This window comes from Trachurus japonicus, chromosome 1 (genome assembly GCF_045865225.1).
Source record: "Trachurus japonicus isolate A0001 chromosome 1, Traja_1.0".
Lineage (NCBI taxonomy): Eukaryota > Metazoa > Chordata > Actinopteri > Carangiformes > Carangidae > Trachurus > Trachurus japonicus.
Genome location: NC_140907.1, coordinates 34,790,359 through 34,810,158, shown reverse-complemented (window position 1 = coordinate 34,810,158; position 19,800 = coordinate 34,790,359). Strand labels below are relative to the sequence as shown.

General features: G+C 41.9%; 1 protein-coding gene across 3 annotated transcripts; it reads left to right on the top strand.

Annotated features, from left to right (window-relative positions):
- Positions 1-478: 478 nt before the first annotated feature.
- Positions 479-18,694, top strand: LOC146992386 (rho GTPase-activating protein 19-like). Of its 3 annotated transcripts, XR_015036566.1 has the most exons (13): positions 480-641; positions 2,091-2,365; positions 3,815-3,895; positions 4,713-4,922; positions 5,965-6,191; positions 7,550-7,636; positions 7,772-7,837; positions 9,238-9,444; positions 9,581-9,688; positions 10,135-10,248; positions 11,078-11,179; positions 15,129-15,255; positions 18,447-18,694. XR_015036566.1 is itself a non-coding variant. In XM_085786082.1 (12 exons), exons 1-12 carry the CDS (start codon positions 541-543, stop codon positions 11,552-11,554), a joined length of 1,635 nt encoding a protein of 544 aa, XP_085642208.1. In that variant the 5' UTR covers positions 479-540; the 3' UTR covers positions 11,555-11,691. The 3 variants fall into 3 exon arrangements, 2 of the variants coding, with proteins under 2 accessions (XP_085642208.1, XP_085642220.1); XM_085786082.1 differs by lacking the exons at positions 15,129-15,255; positions 18,447-18,694 and adding an exon at positions 11,498-11,691 and having other exon boundaries at positions 479-641; XM_085786094.1 differs by lacking the exons at positions 15,129-15,255; positions 18,447-18,694 and adding an exon at positions 13,885-14,755.
- The last annotated feature ends 1,106 nt before the right edge of the window (positions 18,695-19,800 follow it).

Sequence of the window (19,800 nt, the reverse complement as noted above, 5' to 3'; positions counted from 1 at the left end):
TGTAGCATACAAGATGCTCTTGGTCACTTCTTGTAAGGCTAGTTCATCTGACCAAATAAAAGATGGACAGAATACAGAAAGGACAAGAAGGTCTAAAATTCATGTGTATGGTGATATAAAAGAAAACAAAAAACAAAAAGATTGTTGATACAAATGATAATAAAAGTCATAATAATCAGATTTTGTGGTGCACTTTTTAAGCAAAAGCAATGTGCAATGGCATTCAAGAGACAGACATATCTTCATATTCATACAAACTTAGGCTACATGCACGGACACACTATCACACTCAATCAAAGAAATGAAAGGATAAAACTCTCAAACAAAGGACGTGGCCACAGAACTAAAGGCGCTGCTGTGCTGACATTATTTATTGCATATTTACACTGGTTTGTGTTCAGCCAGCCAGTCGCCCTCTCACTCTCTCGCTGCATACAAACAGATGAATGTTTTTTCTTTTGACAATTCAAACCGACCAATCACAGCGAGGGACATGCAAATCAGAGCCACTGCGTCACACCCACGTTCGACAAACGACCAATGGCGGACGGGGATGGGCGGGGCTTAGAGGAAAACAGCGGAGGATTCAAACTGAACATGGCTGCGGGGAAGGATGTCGACGAAAACACTCAAAATAGCAGGTAAGAACAAATTTAGACGGAGTTTCATTTTCGCTTTTTTGTTTACATCGACGGAGAGTTTGTTTTACTCACAGCTAAGTTTTTTAAATTGCGATGTTTCATTCAAGCCAGTTTACTTACTTTTTACGTTAGTGAGGCAGCGGTTGATTGACAAGGGCTGTCATCCGTCCATCCTAACGGCAGCTGCTTCTGTAACTTAGCGACTTCACCGTTACCGTAACAACCAATTCGAATTCGGATTTCGAATTTCAAACAGCGAGGTCAGTTATTTTAACGTTTAAAAAGAAAAAATACTCGAGCGTACGTTGACTAACGTTAGCATTGTTAGCGGAGGGGTATCGGTTTAAAAGCTACACAGCATCGAAATAAAAGGCAGCAAAGTGAGGCTAAAGATGCTGTGATGTTCACTTTGTTACTGTGCTTTTTTCTTTTTAACATGTTGATACTTATGTGGACACTGTGGTAAATTCTGCCATTGTTTAGCCCGTGAAGTTTGATTGTCAGACATGTTGGTCTTTGTTGTTTATAATGGGGGTTGACTCTCTAGGTTTAGGGATGATCTTATTTTACAACTCCCAAAACATTAGTCCCAGATTCCTCATGTGTTGAATTTATTGTATTGTGTTAAAGTGATCTCATGCATACTAACTCCATTTCTGGACAATGTAAGGATGATTTGTAGTGGTTCGTAGCTGCCATGTATGCAGTTTTTCCTTGTAACAGCTGCACAAACCTTCTGCAGCTTTATTTTTATTTATCACATCTGCTATGGTAATCTGATCCTTTAGGCACGGGTTTTTCAAAGCGTTTCTGGCCAAGGACCCCCAAATTGATGGAGAGATGAAGCAGGGACCCCCTACTATAAATATTTATAAAATTGTCTATTATATTAGCCTACCATGTATAAACATAACCTGGATTCAATACTCAGCTATTCAATTAATACACAGGTTCATTTATTCATGGTTGTGCCGCCCGCCATTTATAAACAGATCTTGTTAACTGATACCAATGCCAATATCAACAATGTCTATCAATTGAATGATAATCATGCATACAAGCTATCCAAATTGCATACATTTGGAAACAAAGCAAAAGAAACAAACAAACAAAAAAATTGTATAATCAACCAAAGGTGTCATGACCCCCCTGCAGCAACTCTGCGGACCGCTTTAGAAACATGGTGACTTGCATTAGGCTACTGCTACTGTGCATACACTCTTCAGCTCTTATATTCAGTCTTGCTGCAACCCTGCATTTTTCAATACAATGCAACCTTATTAATCCTAGAGGCAAATGGTTTAGGGCAGGCAAGATAGATACAAAAACGAACAAACTGTAAATTCATCTATTATAAACCTTCAGCTAAGCTTGTCTATGATCTCCTCCCATACACTAAGAGGCGACTACTAGCCTACATCTTCAATCTGTCTTTTCCTCCCACCCCAGAGGAACAGTGTGCAGTATGGTGATCAACCGTGAGGAATCCCCGGGCGGCTCTCGTGCCGGCCGACTACCCGTCATCTTCAGTCCAGACTTCTTTGTGGAGAAACTTCGCCACGAGTGCCCGGATGTTTTCCTGGAGCTGGTGCTCAGTAACATCACTCGGCTCATCGACCTCCCTGGGACCGAGTTCTCCCAGCTCCTCGGCGAAGAGGGCCCCAAGACCCCGACGGGCGGAAACGGAGGCTTCTTCCGTTCCTTCAACTTCCTCAAACGCAAAGGTATCATTGAATATGGCGTCATTAAAGGTCCAGTGTGTAAAACGGGGGGGGGGGAACCGTGATATCCAGCGTTCAGATTCTAGTTTGCAACGCTCATTCGCTCGCTCGCTCGCACTCACCCCTCCCGTCGGCAAAGTGACGGTGGCCTCTGAGGACAAAAAAAACAAAACGTGCTTGCCACGACTGGGAGTATTTCAGGAGCATGGAGCGATGAGGTGAAGATCTAAACCATTTTACCATATGTCTGCTGTTTCCTTCCCCTCCTTCGTTGGTTTATTTATGAATGAGCTCTCTGGTTGGCTGGATTTTCCATTGCTGCCGTACAAACATGGCGGCGCAAGATGTTGACAGTCTCTAAAGCAAGATCCTTGCTATATGTAGATATAAAAGAATAATTTTAAGGCTACGGAAACCAAACACATTTGATTTCATAGCAATTATACACTTATACAAATATATTCATGGGTAGTATATTCAGATTTTGCCAATAAACCTCAATTATTACACACTGGACCTTTAAAACACAGTGAGTTAATGTATGACAACACATGACATCCAACAGACATCCCATGTTAAATTAGTAACTGTTTGACAGGTGTATGTTTGTATGAAAAATGAAAAAATCACTGAATGGTCAGTGAAAAGGCTGATATAGCCTACAAAACAACACCAAGAGTTGTTTTTTCTCTTCCATTACCATAATACCATTGGAGTATTATAAATTTAGTCCATATTTTTACTTTTTTTCCCCAGTACACATTGTCAGCTTTTAGCCTGTGTTGCTGTGCCTTTGTTTGTGGTGAGGCTTTTCTTCTGGAGACAAACTTGCAGCAGGAATAGAAGTTCTAGTTACAGAAGTATCAGTTTCTCTGACATGTGTTTCTTTTTTTTTTGTACTTTATTTTTATAGAAGGAACATAGACAACATACAGAGAGACATAGAACAAACAGTTGGTCACCTACGGTATACATTTATTCAGACGTTATACTGGTGGAGTTACAAATACAACGATGGCTCGATGAGCATCTCTTTTGGACATGTACACAATCCATTTTTCCCAATAGTGCAAATATTTATCAGTCTGTAGATTTAACGTAACGTCATCCTTTCCATATTTTGGATATTGGTCACAATATTGATCCAGTCTGACTCTGCTGGTTGGTGTAGTCTGTAACCAGCTTCGAGTACGGTTTTCTTACTAGCTGCTAATAATATTTTTAAAAGATAGAAATCTCTCCAGAGACCAGAACTAGTGGAAGTTGACTGCACAGAGCATATATTCAACCACTCTTCTTCTGTGATGACAGTTTGAGATTCTTTCTCCCATTTTAATCTAATCTTATCTGTTGAGTTTTTCTTATTAGATTGAATACGGGAGTACAGTTTCTCTGACATGTGTTTCAGCACGATAACTCTCTAACTTCTCATCCCTCCTGCTGCCATCACAGATAAAAGCGTTGTGTTCGGGACCCCGCTGACAGAAATCTGCATCGCCCAAATCTACCAGCTCATCGAGTACCTCAGCAAAAGTACGTGGTTCAAGGCTGTTTTTACAGGATTGCATTGACAGCATATGGATTAGCATGTTTTGATTGTGTCCTACTTAGTTAAAGGGATAGTTCACCCAAAATTCAAATTGCACTCATTATCTACTCACCCTCATGTCGACTAAGGGCTGGGAGAAGTTTCAGAGTCCTCCGTGCCTTCTCTGAGTTATGGGGAGGTCTGCGCAGCAGTATTTGTCCATATAATGGTTGTCAATGGATACCAACTTTCTTCGTTCCAAAAAGACACACCAAAAAACATCCAAATACCTCCATAGTGCTCGTCTGTAATGTTCCTCTTGTATTGAAGCCCCGACATGATAAATTGTTCCGCCGGTCAGTGCAAATCATGAGAGATTTGCACTGACACAGGAAGAGCAGTGAACTGAGACACTGGGAGCTTCCGCTACAAACAAGCTTAAAATATAGACTTATTTAATTTTTTTCCAAACAATTTCTCATGTTGGGGCTTCAATACAAGAGGGACATTACAGACGAGCACTATGGAGGTATTTGGATGTTTTTTGGTGTGTCTTTTTGGACGAAGAAAGTTGAAGAAACCATTATATGGACAAATACTGCTGCGTGGACCCCCCCCCCGTAACTCAGAGAAGGCACGGAGGACTCTGAAACTACTCCCAGCCCTTAGTCGACATGAGGGTGAGTAGATAATGAGTGAAATTTGAATTTTGGGTGAACTGTCCCTTTAAAATAAACACTAGGCAGAGAACAAATAGACAGACTTAACAGGATTAGATTCACCAGATGCTGTAAAGTTTTACTGCCTGCTCTCCGTCCTCAGACCTGCACGTGAAGGGTTTGTTCCGGGTGCCGGGGAACAGCGTGCGGCAGCAGGCGCTGAGGGAGCTGCTGAACAGCGGAGCCGACGTGGACCTGGAGTCTGGAGACTTTCACCCCAACGACGTGGCCACGCTGCTCAAGACCTTCCTGGGCGAGCTGCCCGAGCCCCTGCTCACACACAGACACTTCCACGCACACCTCAAGATCGCTGGTAGGAGGAGCGCAGATAAACGTCATGTCACACTTTTATAGCAAGTTCTCATCTGTTACAGACACTTTCACTTCAGCGCTCTGTCAGGTTTTAGTCGTATGTTTGGTAACGGCATCATTTAAAAGAACAAAAACCCAGAAATTCATCAGTGAAGATTTTGTGGAAGAGGATCTGTCAAAGGCAGGAAAACCTGGAAAGTGGTTGGCCAGTTTTCCTGGAAAACACATGGAAAATGAGAAAAAATGTCAAATGTCCTGGAAAATGATTTATCCCTACCAGCTACCAGAGCTGATGTTTTCATTATTCTATGGCAAATTTATCATAATTTCTAAGCATGCAAGAGATAATTTCATGAGTTAGAGCCACAGACTGTGCATCTTTAAGGGATAGTTCAACATTTTGGCAAATTGGCCCATTGCCATAATCCCTATAGTCATAGCAGTAGGTTCGTTACCTTTAATTGTTGGTGCAAGCTATTTTTGCACTGCCAAAAATAACTTTCACCAACAAGCTAGCCCGAAAAACAACTCTGTCTGGTAACGTTGTGTTATTATCTCATAGCGTGGTGAATGTGCAGGCCACAACTTGTCCACCAGAGCGTTTTGGAGTTGTTGGATTGTGTATTTGATGAGTTTGATGAGGGAAACCAAGAAATCCCATTAGCCTCCGTAGCGTAGCTCTGAGCAGCTCACGGCTCTGCTCCACCGTTCTAAAAATAGCTTGCACCGACAATTAAAGGTAACGAACCTACTGCTATGACTATAGGGATTATGGCAATGGGCCACTTTGCCAAAATGTTGAACTATCCCTTTAAATCAGACTTTTGGGAGAGAGAATGAGAGGAATAAACATAGAAACAAACACTTCCCCAAAGCATGAATGGGATGGGGGATGAAGTAGTGTATGGCGTAGAAACTAAATGTCTGTCCGACTGTAGCAGCTGAAAATGTCCTGGAAACGATTTCAAGAAAAGAGTGTGAACCCACTGAGATCAGTCTGTTCCTGACCTTCCTCCTTCCTTCCTTCCTCCTCCCTCTACCAGACATGACTCTATTCGACGATCAAGGCAACAAGACTGCGATACCGAACAAGGAGCGTCAGATCGAGGCGCTGCAGCTCCTCTTCCTGCTGCTGCCGCAGGCCAACCGCTCGCTGCTGAAGCTGCTGCTGGACCTGCTCTACCACACCGCCAAGCAGCAGGACAAGAACAAGATGTCTGCCTTCAACCTGGCCCTCATGTTCGCCCCGCACCTCCTCTGGCCCAGACACGTAAGAGCTCTACTTCCAAACCGCAGCTTTTGGGAGCTTTAAGTTTAAAGGGATAGTTCAGTTTTTTTTTTGAAGTGGGGTTGTATGAGCTACAAATGGCCACTAAGTTTAATATCTGCAGTAGAAAGGTCTCTGCCCCCGCCGCTGAGGAACACCGGCGCATTGACTGTTATTAATGAGGGACGATTAATCAGCGTTTGTTTATCAGGGACAAACCAACTCACTCGCTGGATCAGTTCTCCTATCAGCTGTTTGGGTCTGACTGAGTGAGTTAGTTAATAAACACTTTATTTGTCATTTTCCAATTATCATGTAAAACAATCATATTCTCTGTTTTACAAATAAGGAGGGATGCCCCCATAGACTGTAAAAAGAATGGACGTAGCGTCCGTGACGTCACCCATTGGTTTTGGTGAGTCTGTTTTGTGCCGCTACTACGGGGGTTTGAGCCGCGCCATGTTGGATTTGACTTTACATATTTGGAGCGGTGCGGCCGTTGGCCGGCCGAGAACCCGCCCACTGGCCTCGTAGCAGCGGTCTCCGGACCTGTCACTCAACGTTTTCGCGCCCTAATTGGCCAGAATTTTAAACCTAATAACAGTAAAACGGTAGAGTTAAAAAAAAATTCACCCCCCTCAGAGTGTGTGCGGGGGTAGAAACTATCGATTGAGACCAAAAAACGTAATGGTACCAGGCTTTTAACATGTTTATTGAGGACGTAAAGTCGGCGATTTTAACATGGGGGTCTATGGAGAATGCTCCCTTCTGGTACCAGCCCCCAGAGGAAGCCGGGGGGATTGCAGTTTTTTGAACGCGGAAGTGAACTTCACTTCTCAGACCGACAACTGCCCCCTTGGATGCCCCCAAATAATCGACCAAAAAGTCATTAGTCAAACAAAATTTCATTGGTCGATTGGTCGCAGGAAAAAAAACAACAAAATCTTTTTTTGTAAAAAGCGACTTTTTCCGATGTTGTCACAGACGTTACTGGTTTGGAGACTCCGACGTGAAAGCACGTATCACTGCTGTTTTCAACGATTAGCGGGTGCTGCCGTTTAGTTGATTAATCGCCATAAAGAAGAAAATCTTTGTTCGGGGGGCAGCCCTACAAATAACCAAAAAAAAGAAATCCTGACAATAAACAAAGACGGACCAAACCCAAAATCAATGTGACACATGACTAGTCACAAACAACGGACAGACAAAGACAAGAAAAACAAAACAAAACAATTGGTGAATTATGGATTTTGGGTGAAGTATCCCTTTTTAATGGGCATTTGTACCTCATACAACCCCACTTAAAAAAAAAAAAAGTTGAACTATCCCTTTAATAGTGCTAACCTCTTGTCCTGCTCCAGATGACGGCCGGCGACCTGAAAGACAACCTGAAGAAGCTCAACAGCAGCATGGCCTTCCTCATCAAACACTCCCAGAAACTCTTCAGGGTGATTATTGACCACAACACACACACACACACACACACACACACACACACACACACACAATACAAACAATAAAACAATTTAAAATAATATTTATAGTGAACTAGTTGTGGGTTAACCTGTGTGTTTGCTCCTCAGGCTCCCGTCTACCTGAGGGAATACGCCCGAGTTCACTTCAGTGGGACCAAGGTTCTCCAGACCAAGGTTAGTCATATCACTTCATCTCTCTGAGGAGGAAACATGATGAATAATGAAATAAAATGCTGTCAGAGCAGAATCACCTCCTCTTTTGACACCTCATTTGAGTCCAGCTGTGTTGAATTAAATAAATAAAGATCCATGAGGTCGAAGGAACTGCCCCAAGAGGCACAGACCTGAGCAAGGCTACAAAAAAATATTCGGTGACAGTAACCCTTTAATTCACAGGCTGCTAATTATGTAATAATAATGTGATAATGTCAAGAAATAGCCAAGAAATAACAAGTAATTGCGTAGAAATGTCATGTTTTTCATAAAGGCTAAAGATTACATGTGCTTTTCATGCTTTGAATTTTTTGGGAAAGGCCTGAACTTTTCTCCACCAAGTCTTCTTGCAATTGACCGATATTTCTGAGCTATTTCTACACAAATCTCAGCTATTTCGAGACATTGTGACGCAATTACTTGTTATTTCTTGTCATTCACCACGCTATGAAATAATCATGTAACATTGCAAGACAGAGTTGTTTTAGAGGCAAATGCAGCCGGAACTACACATTCCAGACACGGCGGCTGGGCGGAGTGATTTCAAAAGCGCAAGTAGTTTTGAGTATTTGCTTCATGTGTTGTAATGTAACATAATTATTATAGGGCTGTCCCGATTATCATATTTTGATAATCGAAGCTTCGCGGACATAAAATCGATCAAAATCGAAGCTTCGATGGCCGGGGTGTACACGATCGTAACGTCTGGGGGGGGGCAATGCGCGTTCGTAGTGGAAATAATGAAAGTAATGGCAAACAAACACTGCATATCTCCAAAATCAGGCAGGTTTCCAGGATGCCAAGTAGCCTACTCATTTTAATGTAACAATTGCCGATGAGAACCGGTCTCAAAAAGGAAAAGGAAAAAAAAAAATCGATCACGGACTTCATGATCGATTACCATGGTAACGAATGAAGCTTCGAAGCTTCGATTTTTTTGGGTCAGCCCTAATAATTAAACATGATTATCTCATAACGTGGTGAATGTGCAGGTCACAACTTGTCCACCAGAGCGTTTTGGAGTTGTTGGATTGTGTATTTGATGAGTCTGATGAGGGACAGGGGACCTGTACCATTCAAATTTGCCAAAATGTTGAACTTTCTCTTTAATTAATATAGCACTTTTTGCAGCACAAAGTCACATAGTGCTTCACAAAACATTTTAAAACAACACAGCATATAAATAGAGGACGAAAAGAAGAGAAAATAAAACAGTGACAATAATTAGTTGCCATGCAATTCAAAGGCCTGTCGGAACAGGTGAGTTTTTAACTGCGGCGCCTTGAAGATTTCAATCGATTCGACTGTAGCACTGATGATGAGTCATCTCTCATCCTGACTGTGTGTGTTGTGTCTCTCAGGACGACCTGGAGCTGCTGGCGGCGAGCAGCTCTCCTGCCCAGCGGACGGCGTTGCCCCTGAAGAGGTCGGCGGTCCTGGGCCCCGGCCCCCAGGAGCAGGTTCAATCCCCGGCCCAGCAGTACACGGAGGAGGCGCTGAAGGAGCTGTTCAGACACGTCCACCACAACATGCCCGACTCGGCCAAGAAGAAGAAGCTCGTCAGACAGGTCGACTACCGGAAACATTCAGCTCCTCCTGCATCTCCACTCTGTTCAACCACCTCTCTGACCTGGGTGTGTGTGTCTGTGTGTGTGTGTGTGTGTGTGTGTCTGTGTGTGTTTCTTTTCTTTCTCCTTTGTGCAGTTGGTCAAACAGACGAACTCACACACACCGACCAGTGAGCAGAAGCAGGGCGCCCCACCCCCCAGCAAGAAACACCCCCGCTCCCGCTCCTTTGGAGGACTCATCAAGGTACGGAGAGGAGAGGAGAGTTCAAAAGGTTCAAAAGTCAAACTAAATGTGATAAAATAATAATAATAAATACAGGAGAATATCATGGAGAAGTTTATTTATGTCAGTAATTCAATTCAAAAAGTGAAACTAATACATTATAATAGACCCATTACACACAGAATGAAACATTTCATGTCCTTATGTATTAACTGTAATGATTATGGCTTCGCATTTAATGAAGACCTAGCGTTCAGTATTTCCATAAAATTGAATATTACAAAAGACCAATTGAAAAAAAAGAAGCATTTTAATATGGAAATGTTGCCGTCTGAAAAAGTAAATCCGTCTATATGCACTCAATACTTGGTTGGGGCTCTTTGACTTTAACTACTGTAAATAAACTCTTCCATGATGTTCTATTTTACTGAGTTGCTCCTGTCTGTAACATTGACACCTGATGACAGCGTAAAGCTCGTGGCGAGCAGCTGACGGCGGAGCGGCGAGTCCGACACATCTCTCCTGAAGTCGTGAGCCGGACGGGAAGGAAAGCTGGGAAAGAAAACGTCGTCCTTCAAGGAGTGAGTCAGCCACTCATCACATCACTGTTACCCCCAGTTTCTTGTACTAATCTTGTGTTTATGATGGTCAAGACTACACAAGCACACATGTTGTAACATCGTATATGTTATGTAACGTTATCCGGTCGCTCCATTTATTGATTTTTCGCCGGTTTCGTTGTAAACAAATGCACTTGGGCGAGAGGAGCGTAACCAAAACAGCGGAAAAGCGAGCGGACTTGCACAGTTCCCTACTGTCTTTCTGTGTAAATATCTCATGTTACAACACGAAAACCTGCGGCTTATATTCAAGTGCGGAAACATAGAAAAGGCACGCACATCCCAAAATCTGAAAAGCTGGGTGCCGGACATAAAAAGTCAATGATGAAAAAGAAAAAATCCGCACACCAGCAAAATAATTTATTATCACCCAAGGAGGGAGTGTCATGTTTTGGGCTCAAAGACCCTTCCTCAGACTAACACACAGGTGAAAGCAGTGAGCCTCTAATATACTCTTAGGTCAACAGGTGACACATCGTGCACAATATTCCAAAAAACATTACATAATAAAACACTCAACAAGAAAAGGAAAAAATAGAAAAAAATGTATAGAAAAAAATATTATATTCAAGTGCGGCCTATATATGTATTTTCTTTTAACATTTAGCTGGTGCGGCTTATATACAGGTGCGCTCTATAGTCCGGAAAGTACTGTACTCCCAGCTTCTATTCATAAATTAACTTCCTTGTCATTATAATCTATACAATAAATTAATTTAGCTGGATTTAATCAATCACTAACCTGTACTGGATGTATCTGTTTTTAATTTCGCTGTGTGTGTGTGTGTAGGTGAACAGCCCGTTGTCCGGTCCTGTGATGGGGAAGGCCGGTCTGGTGGTGAAGAACCCAGACTTCACCTTCACTGACAGTAAAGCTCTGAGAGTTTCTAAGGTATGACACAGGTTTGATCTGATCTGCTTCACCTGACACCAGACAAACAAACACACACACACTCTTCACATCCGGCCTGAACTGTTTCCGGTAAATACACAATGTCAAAAAAACAAACCAGGAGGCTGCAGCAGCTACCAGAGGACACACAACAACATAACAACATGACACGTACTGGTACTTGTGTGTGTATTTTTGGCGACTCTCTGTCAGCTCTCAGTTGTAACTGGAAAAAAACCAAATCTCCCGTTCATCCATCCATCCCTCCTCCACCTCCCCCTCCCTCCTCCATCGCTCCCTCTCCCTCCCTCCCATCAGGCCTCTCCCTCTGTGACCAGGATGTGTTTCTCTCCTGCTCAGGAGATCTCAGTGTAAATAAAAAAACAACTTCCTCTTCCTCTTCCTCACCTCAGACCGGATTGGGACAGTATTAATATTATTAATTAATCCTCATGTTTTCATTGTAGTACGTCTCTTTTTTTTAAATATATAACTGTGACTAATGTAAAGCAGTTTAATTAAGCTTCAGCCAGAGCAGCCAAACCACAGTCAAGAGCTCCTTCATTCATCAGTATGAGACTGAACAAGACTTCACACATCCACTTCTTCTCAAACTAGTGTGTTTAAATCACCGGCTGCACTTTAAAAGGATCCACACACAAGAATCAGGGACAGTTTGTGACATTTCTGAATAAATAAAGTCTGGTTGGTCAGGTTTAATTTGTTCAACAGCACTTTTTTGAAAATGATTGTGAGTTTCATCTCTGGAGCTCACAGGGTCGCTGCAGTTGTTATGGTACGTTGGGATTTAAAGGGATAGCTCAACGTTTTGGCAAATTGGCCCATTGCCATACAATCTCTATAGTCATAGCACTACAGTAGGTTTGTTACCTTTAATTGTCAGTGCAAGCTATTTTTAGAACGGCGGAGCAGAGCCATGAGCTGCTCAGAGCTACGCTATGGAGGCTCATGGGATTTCTTGGTTTCCCTCATCAAACTCATCAAATACACAATCCAACAACTCCAAAACGCTCTGGTGGACAAGTTGTGACCTGCACATTCACCACGCTATGAGATAATAACACAACGTTACCAGACAGAGTTGTTTTAGAGGGAAATTCATGCAAAACCGCTGATGCACGTTGCCTTCAGGGACAGTTTTCATCAAGCAGTCTCTGTATTTCCCTCTAAAACAACTCTGTCTGGTAACGTTGTGTTATTATCTCATAGTGTGGTGAATGTGCAGGTCACAACTTGTCCACCAGAGCGTTGTGGAGTTGTTGGATTGTGTATTTGATGAGTTTGATGAGGGAAACCAAGAAATCCCATTAGCCTCCGTAGCGTAGCTCTGAGCAGCTCACGGCTCTGCTCCGCCGTTCTAAAAATAGCTTGCACCGACAATTAAAGGTAATGAACCTACTGCTATGACTATAGGGATTATGGCAATGGGCCAATTTGACAAAATGTTGAACTATCCTTTTAAAATCCAATCAGACATTATCTTTTATTATTATTATTCATTATTGTTAACAAGTCTGCATTATAAAATCACATAAGCATGAATACTCATCATGTCACATGGTACTTTGTTTATACTTCAGTCTTTTCTCTGGTTTGGTTTCTCTGGCTCTGAGCTGTTTGTGCCAGTTTTGACTTGAAGCTTATTATTATACATTTCTACTGTATCAGAACCTGTGACCACTAGTTATCTGAGCTGGCAGTCTGCTGTAGCTTGTAGAATATGTTTACATGTTATATCTCAATATGTATGTATGTGTGTGTGTGTTTTAAAGTATTTTAGACTTTGTTCTTATTGGGAATGTGATTGTGTGACAAGTCGTTACTGTCTTTTGGTTTCTGGACGATTTATTTGGGTGAAAACTTCTTCCTGTTGTTGCTGTTGCAGGTCAATTTATGTGTTTTTTCTTTTCTTTTTTTTTCAATTATTGATCAACTCTATCGCTCTCACAGGGCTGAATGTTTGGAATATGAAATGTTACATCCCCAGAAAAATCTCATGGGACTTTTATACCTTTTTTATTTTTATTTTTTTTCCTTCAGCTGGTGATGGAGGGTTGATTTGTCATGTGTTTAATGGTTTAAATGAAAGTTGAAGGGGTGTTTTTTTGTAAGTGTTTACTCTGATGGAAATGAGCAGGAGCACTTTGTATGTGAAACAGCCTGTTACAGATGTTCATGTTGGATTTAATGTCCGACGTCATATAGGATGTTTTTAGGGGACATTAAGTAACTTTTTTCTCTTTGCTGAATATAAATACGTATATTCAGTCTGTTGCTTAATCAAAATCCAGTCTTTATTCACAAAATTGTGATTTAAACCCATAAAAATGTCTCAAAAAATAGTCAAACCAATGCAGATTTTTACTTCCTCATACTTTCCCTTTTATTCTGGTGTGTAAACAAATTATTAAAAACAACACAGGTGCATTATGGGATTTTATTTCCACAAAAAATGTGACTTAATGTCCCTTTTTTAAATACTGAACTGACGTCTGCTCAATTTGTCGTGTGCTGAGTACGGATGCACCGGCACAGGCAGGTCAAAGGTCGGCAGCAGCATCATCAGGCTGATCCAGGACCAGCGCTTGTGTTCATTAGTGATGGTAGAATCTGAAAATCATGATTGATTGATTTGATTATTGTTTTTATTTCTAATATTATAAGTTTGGACATTTTTCCTCCAGATGTGACTTGTTGTGAGTCTGTTGTCGGTGCATCCTGATGTGAAGGTGCTGTGGAAGTTGTTACGATGGGTTTGTTGAAGGTGATGAAGGTGTTGAACGTGACTGAAGAAGAAGCTCTTTTTGTTTAACTTTGTTATCATTGTTTTATTTTATTTTATTTTATTTTTTTTGACTGAATTGACCTGAGCAGAGCGACGACACAACGTCACCTCTGGAACGACACGGCCTCCTCTTCACTACGTCTCGTCTTCCTCTTCAGTTTGAAAATGGAGCTGAATCTGTTTCTGTTGTATTTATTTATGTTTGGTACAAAAATGTTTTCTTATGTGGATGGAACTGAGCAACAAAATAAGCAAATTTTAAGGCTTTTTTTTTAGCCTTTTTCTTTTTTTAAACACATTTGTCACTTAAATGAGAGCAGATCTTTATGTATGATGTGAAGCCCCTGAGAGTGTGAAGTGTGTCAGTGTCGTACGTCTGTTTGCTTTCCTCTCTTTCCCTTCATGTAAATGTGAAACATTTCTTTTTTTCTGATCTCTGCTGATTGTGCTCGGTCTCTGATGAGTTCTTCTGAAAACGAAAGTGAAAAAGTGAACCCCCCCCCTCTCCATTCCTTTTTTTCCTCCCATTTTTAACTTCTCTTTGTTGATATGGGCCAATAAGATGAGGAGAAATAGTTCCCTTTTTAGTTTTTGTCCAGTTCTTCCAGAGCTCTTCATCTGTGGCCGTTGCACCATGTGGTTTTAAACTGTGGTACCCTTTTTTTGTTTTTCTCTTTTTTTTTGTAATTTGGTGTAAAATAAGTGAACCCTGTACATTGAACTCCTTGGCGAATGGTCCGCTTCGGATTAAAACTTTTTCTATGTTTCCCTACAGACTGCCTGTTATGTTTGATTGAATCATTTCCAGCAGTGTGTTGTCAGTGAGAAAGCTCCTATTGTAACAGATTGTAAGGTTTTTGTCGGTGTAGTGCTTGTGTTTGTTCACCAGGGGGCGTAGTTGACCAACAGAGCTTCTTGAACCTTTGTCACAATTAAGTTCATCAGCTTCTCTATGAGTTGTATTATTAGCCAATAACTGAACTCTCAATTATTGATCCTCATGTGTCAGAATGAGACGGAAAATTCATTAGTGTTTTCTGTCTGCAGTCTGTTACCTCATTCATTCTTTATGATTGGTTGGTATGATGCTCATCCTCATACGTTATTGATGCTCACAGACAAAATCTCTCTCTTCCCCTCCAGGAAGGTCAGAGGTCAGGCAGGGGAGAGACTCAGCAGCTTTAAACCTGTAAATCCTCTCGTTGTCACCTGTACACAGGTGAAGGTAACGGCTGCAGTGCTGCACCAATGGGAGGCCAGTTTATTAAAGGTAATGTCTCAGTCCTCCACTGACATTACATCTCATTACACATACAGTATGTGGAGGATGGAGAGCAAAGACACTTCAAATTTTACAATGATTATTATAAACTATCTACAGTGAATTTGATGAAACAGGCTCTTTAATTGGGACTTGACAGTGAAACTGTTGAAGGACCTTTATTCAAGTTTAGTCTGTTGCTTAAAGTAGAAGTAAGCGGAATATTTGTGTTAATATAAGTCTTAAATCGTTCTATCTTCCGACAGCAATCACTTATATAGAGTGTTTGGTCTGAAACACGGGTCTGTCAGTCACTCTGCTCTGCTGTAAGCCGAGGAGAAAACTTTCCTTGTATCCTACAACCTTTATCCAATGAGGAGAGAGAACGGCATAAAGGGGCGGTCCTCTCTGTGTGTGCAGCCAAGGGATGCGCGTGAATGTGGTGACATAGGGACGAGGGCGGGGACTGCTGACTCCATCGGCTGACAGGAAGTTAGCCAAAACGACTGGATCACTTACTTCTGCTTTAATAATAAAACATAGAAAGATAAAAGATGAGATTATATTAAAAAAAACACAGCAACAACAGTAAACAGTAAAATTATCATTGTAACATCATGGTAAAGTAAGTAAGTAATACTTAGAAATGTATGAATGTTTTGGGAAGAGCTGTTTGGTTCGCTTTAAACCGACCACGGTTAGCTTTCTGGGAGAGTCTGCTTCGTTTGTCCCGGTGTGAAAGCTCATCTGAACTCTGGTGAGGAACAAACAAGCGAACTCTGGTCCACCTGAAAACGTGGGCAAGTAAAAACCCTGCTGCTGTTTGTATGCAGTGTGAACGCTCAACAGACCAAAACCCCTCCGTCATCGATCGTGCACTGCCCGTCCCCAAAAAAAAAGTCACACATTCTAATATTTCGTTGGACTCCTTTAGCTTTCATTTCGGCACACTCTTGATCTGGTATCGTTTCAATAAGCTTCTGCAATGTCACAACATTTATTTCCGTCCAAAGTTGAATTTATTTTTCAGAGATTCCCAATGGGGTGAAGGTTCTGGACTCTGTGGTCACATTGGACCACGTTTCTTCCTTGAAGATGATGGTTCCCCACTTTCCGTTCAGTCTTTAAAGGGACTATGAGGACTTTCAGAAAGTGTTTTTTCACACTACATTTCCCATGAGCCTCTGCGCGCTCGTGAAATTCTTGGACCGGCACAAGATGGACGACAGCGAAAACATTTGCCAAGAATGTTTTCATTAATCAAGAATGAAAGTCGGAGGTTCGAAGACGATCAGATACCGTCGTAGTTCCGACCATAAACTGCGATCCCGCTGGGCATCGTCTGGGAAACCAAAACTAGGAAATGCTGGGCGAGTCGACCACTAAATAATATCAAAATAATGATAAAGACAAAACGATATAAGTATATATATCGAAAATGGACTCATTAACAAGTGTAACAACGTAGATTCATCCACATTAATATGAGACTCTTTTATAACCAAATACAAACTTCTCTTTGTCCCTTTAATAATGCGTTGGACAGTTCGTAACCCAATTTTAGTAGTCTCAGAAATCTCCTTAGATGTTTGATATTCACTCCTATCCTATGATATTTGCTTGATGCCAGTAATTTTACCCTTCTGAAACAGATGAACATCTTCTCCACGACCACAGGATGCGTCTTCCAGTATGGTTCTTTAAGAAATGAGACTGCATCAGTTAGGGTTAGATAGGTTGAAACATAATCATCCATGCAGTAATTATCCAATGGGAAGCTCTGACCTATTAGCTTAGTTAAACCAAGTGGTGACTTTTTTTTGGACGGGCAGTAACACAATCTCCAAAACAGATGATGACGGAGGTAACCGTGGTTCTATGAATGACAATCAACACGCCACCGAATGTGCTCCATGTTTGGGAGGATTTCCCCTTCTACTTTGTCCAGTCGGTGAGCGCTCCCTTTCAACTGTGTAACGTTATCCAGAAAGTTTGGTTCGCTTCAGAAACGGCAGCGTGAAAACAGAACCGAAGCAAATAATGAACACCCCCCCCAATCGAACCGAGTCCTCTTAGTCAGGTGTGAAAATGTCGGAAGATATATTTTGTAGCTGTACACCACGTTTTTAACATTGACATTGACATGATATTAAACACACCCATTTAAAATAGCCTCTTTTGCCATTTTAAATTTTTCACCCTCTTTACATTCAACAGTATGAACTCCTAATTCTTGTCATCAAACAAAATGTCAACTTCAATCTTCAAATCTTCTTTAAACACATTAAAATAGCAGATTTTTAACACATAAAGTGACTGTTTGGCTCCATTGATTTTAAGAGACCCCAAGGAGTTTGCTTTTGGTTATAAAAGAGTCTCATATTAATGTGGATGAATCTAAGTTATCCACTTGTTAATGGGTCAATTTTCAATAAATATATCGTTTTGTCTTTATAGTTATTCTGATATTAATATTTAGTGGTCGACTCGCCCAGCATTTCCTAGTTTCGGTTTCCCAGATGCTGCCCAGTGGGTTTTGGGAATAACGCCACCGGATCGCTAGTTGGCATCGTTTATGGTCGGAACTACGACGGTATCTGATCGTCTTCGAACCTCCGACTTTCGTTCTTGATCAATGAAAACATTCTTTCGCTTTCGTCCGTCTTGCGCCAGTCCAAGAATTTCACTTCCAAAACTCCTAGTTGTCCTTTGAAAGTGATTAATCAGTGGTCTAATAGTGTGATGTCAGTGGATAAATTGATTGTTTCAGCTCTTTGAATAAAGAAATGAAGCCGTCGTGCTTCAACACAGTTTCAGACGTTATAATATCTTCCCTTCCACCTGCGCTTGAATGAAATATTTCTTTGTGTGCTGAAGTTGTAAAAATCCCATCAGGAGAGTAGCTGCCGCCGCTTCACGTCATCACTTCATCACATTAACACACTGATGTTTTTACTGTCGTCGCTCATTCAGTCATCAGACTCTGTAAATCTGACGTTTCGCTGCAGAGACTTTGAATTGATGCGTTTGAGACAAAAGCATCTGCTCCGTCCTTCCAGAAATCAATTCAGACGCGTCTGCAATAAAAGCCCCCCTCCACACACCCCCCACTACTGCCTCAGAAAGCTATTATGGCCCCAGAAATAAGAGGGGTCCACCCCCCTGGAGATGTCAACATCTCGTTCCTCCCTTTGTTGCAGATTATCGCCGAGTGACTCATTCAATTCAGCCGCACAAAGGAGGCAGCCGGGCTTCGCCTGTGGCCAATTTGTTTTCCATCACTTCTGAAGAGCGGCTGGTTAAATTAACCTGTCACACCGAGTCTGTGGGGAGAAGACAAAGTGAGGCCACGAGCAATAATCACTCATGTATGGTTGGTAAATAAAAAGCTGGAGAAACTCCTCTGCCCCTCCAGTCGCCACCACCGCTGCCGCCGGTCGTTACACTGCAAAACAAAAAAAACGCCAAATCAAATCTGTTACTCAAGAGGGAAATGTGATTATACACCACTACTACAACCACAACCACAGGACGGACTGACGAAACCGTAATGTAGCGTCGAAAACGATGAAGAAACAAAAGAGCAAATGTCTGTTTTTCACCTTATTCAGCCACCTGGAGGGTCTAAAGTTGTTTTTGTTTCTGCTTCTGACCAGTTCGTCAGTGATTTAAGTGTCTGGCAGCAGGACACGCAGCTTTGATATGAAACGGTAAAAACTCATTCATAAACCGCCCCCGCCAAAAAAAAATACCAAAAATGTTCACAGCTCCAGGCCTCTGAAATGAGAAGGATTTGCAGCTTTGCCTCCTCTGTGGATTTTGGATTATTTTTGGCTCCTTCTTTCACCAATTACAGTACAGTAGGTTTATGTTTTTGGTGGCTTTTCCCCCCACCATGTCCCTGATGATTCAGATTCCTCTTTTCCTTTTTTTTTCTTCTCTTTTTTAATATCCTCCTTTCGCTCTCTCTTTTTCTCTGTTTCTCTCTCTCTCTCCGTCTCTCTCTCTCTCTTTTCCTTGGTAATATGGCAATCACAAAAGCTGAAGCCAGCGTTTCTGTGGAGATTTAAAAAAAAAAAAAAAAAAAAAACCTCAGCCAGGCTCCATTTGAATTTCAAAGCCTTGCCAGTGAATTCATAATAGACTTCTGAGTAAGCTCTGTGGCAGCTTATGGCATTCCAGTTATGCCAGTCTCATAAGACCCCCCCCACCCCTTCCCCTTCCCCTCCTGCCCCCCAATCCCCTTCCCCTTCCCCTCCACACACACCAACACCACCAGCACCAACCAACCATCAAACAACCCAAGTTCCTGCAGCAGCTTTGGTGAGCTGGTTTGGCACCAAAAGAAAAAGGAAAAAAAAAAATTATCACATTGAACACACAGCAGAAACTCCCCACGCGTCTTTTTATTTCACATTTATTGCTCCGTCTCTCCACAAATTGTTTCTCCTCCTCCTCCTCCCCTCCTTCCTCCCCCCTTCCCCCTGGAGCTTCCCGGTCGGATGCTTCAGCCTGATCACGATTTCCTCTCCCTCTCTTTCCTTCTCTTTCCTT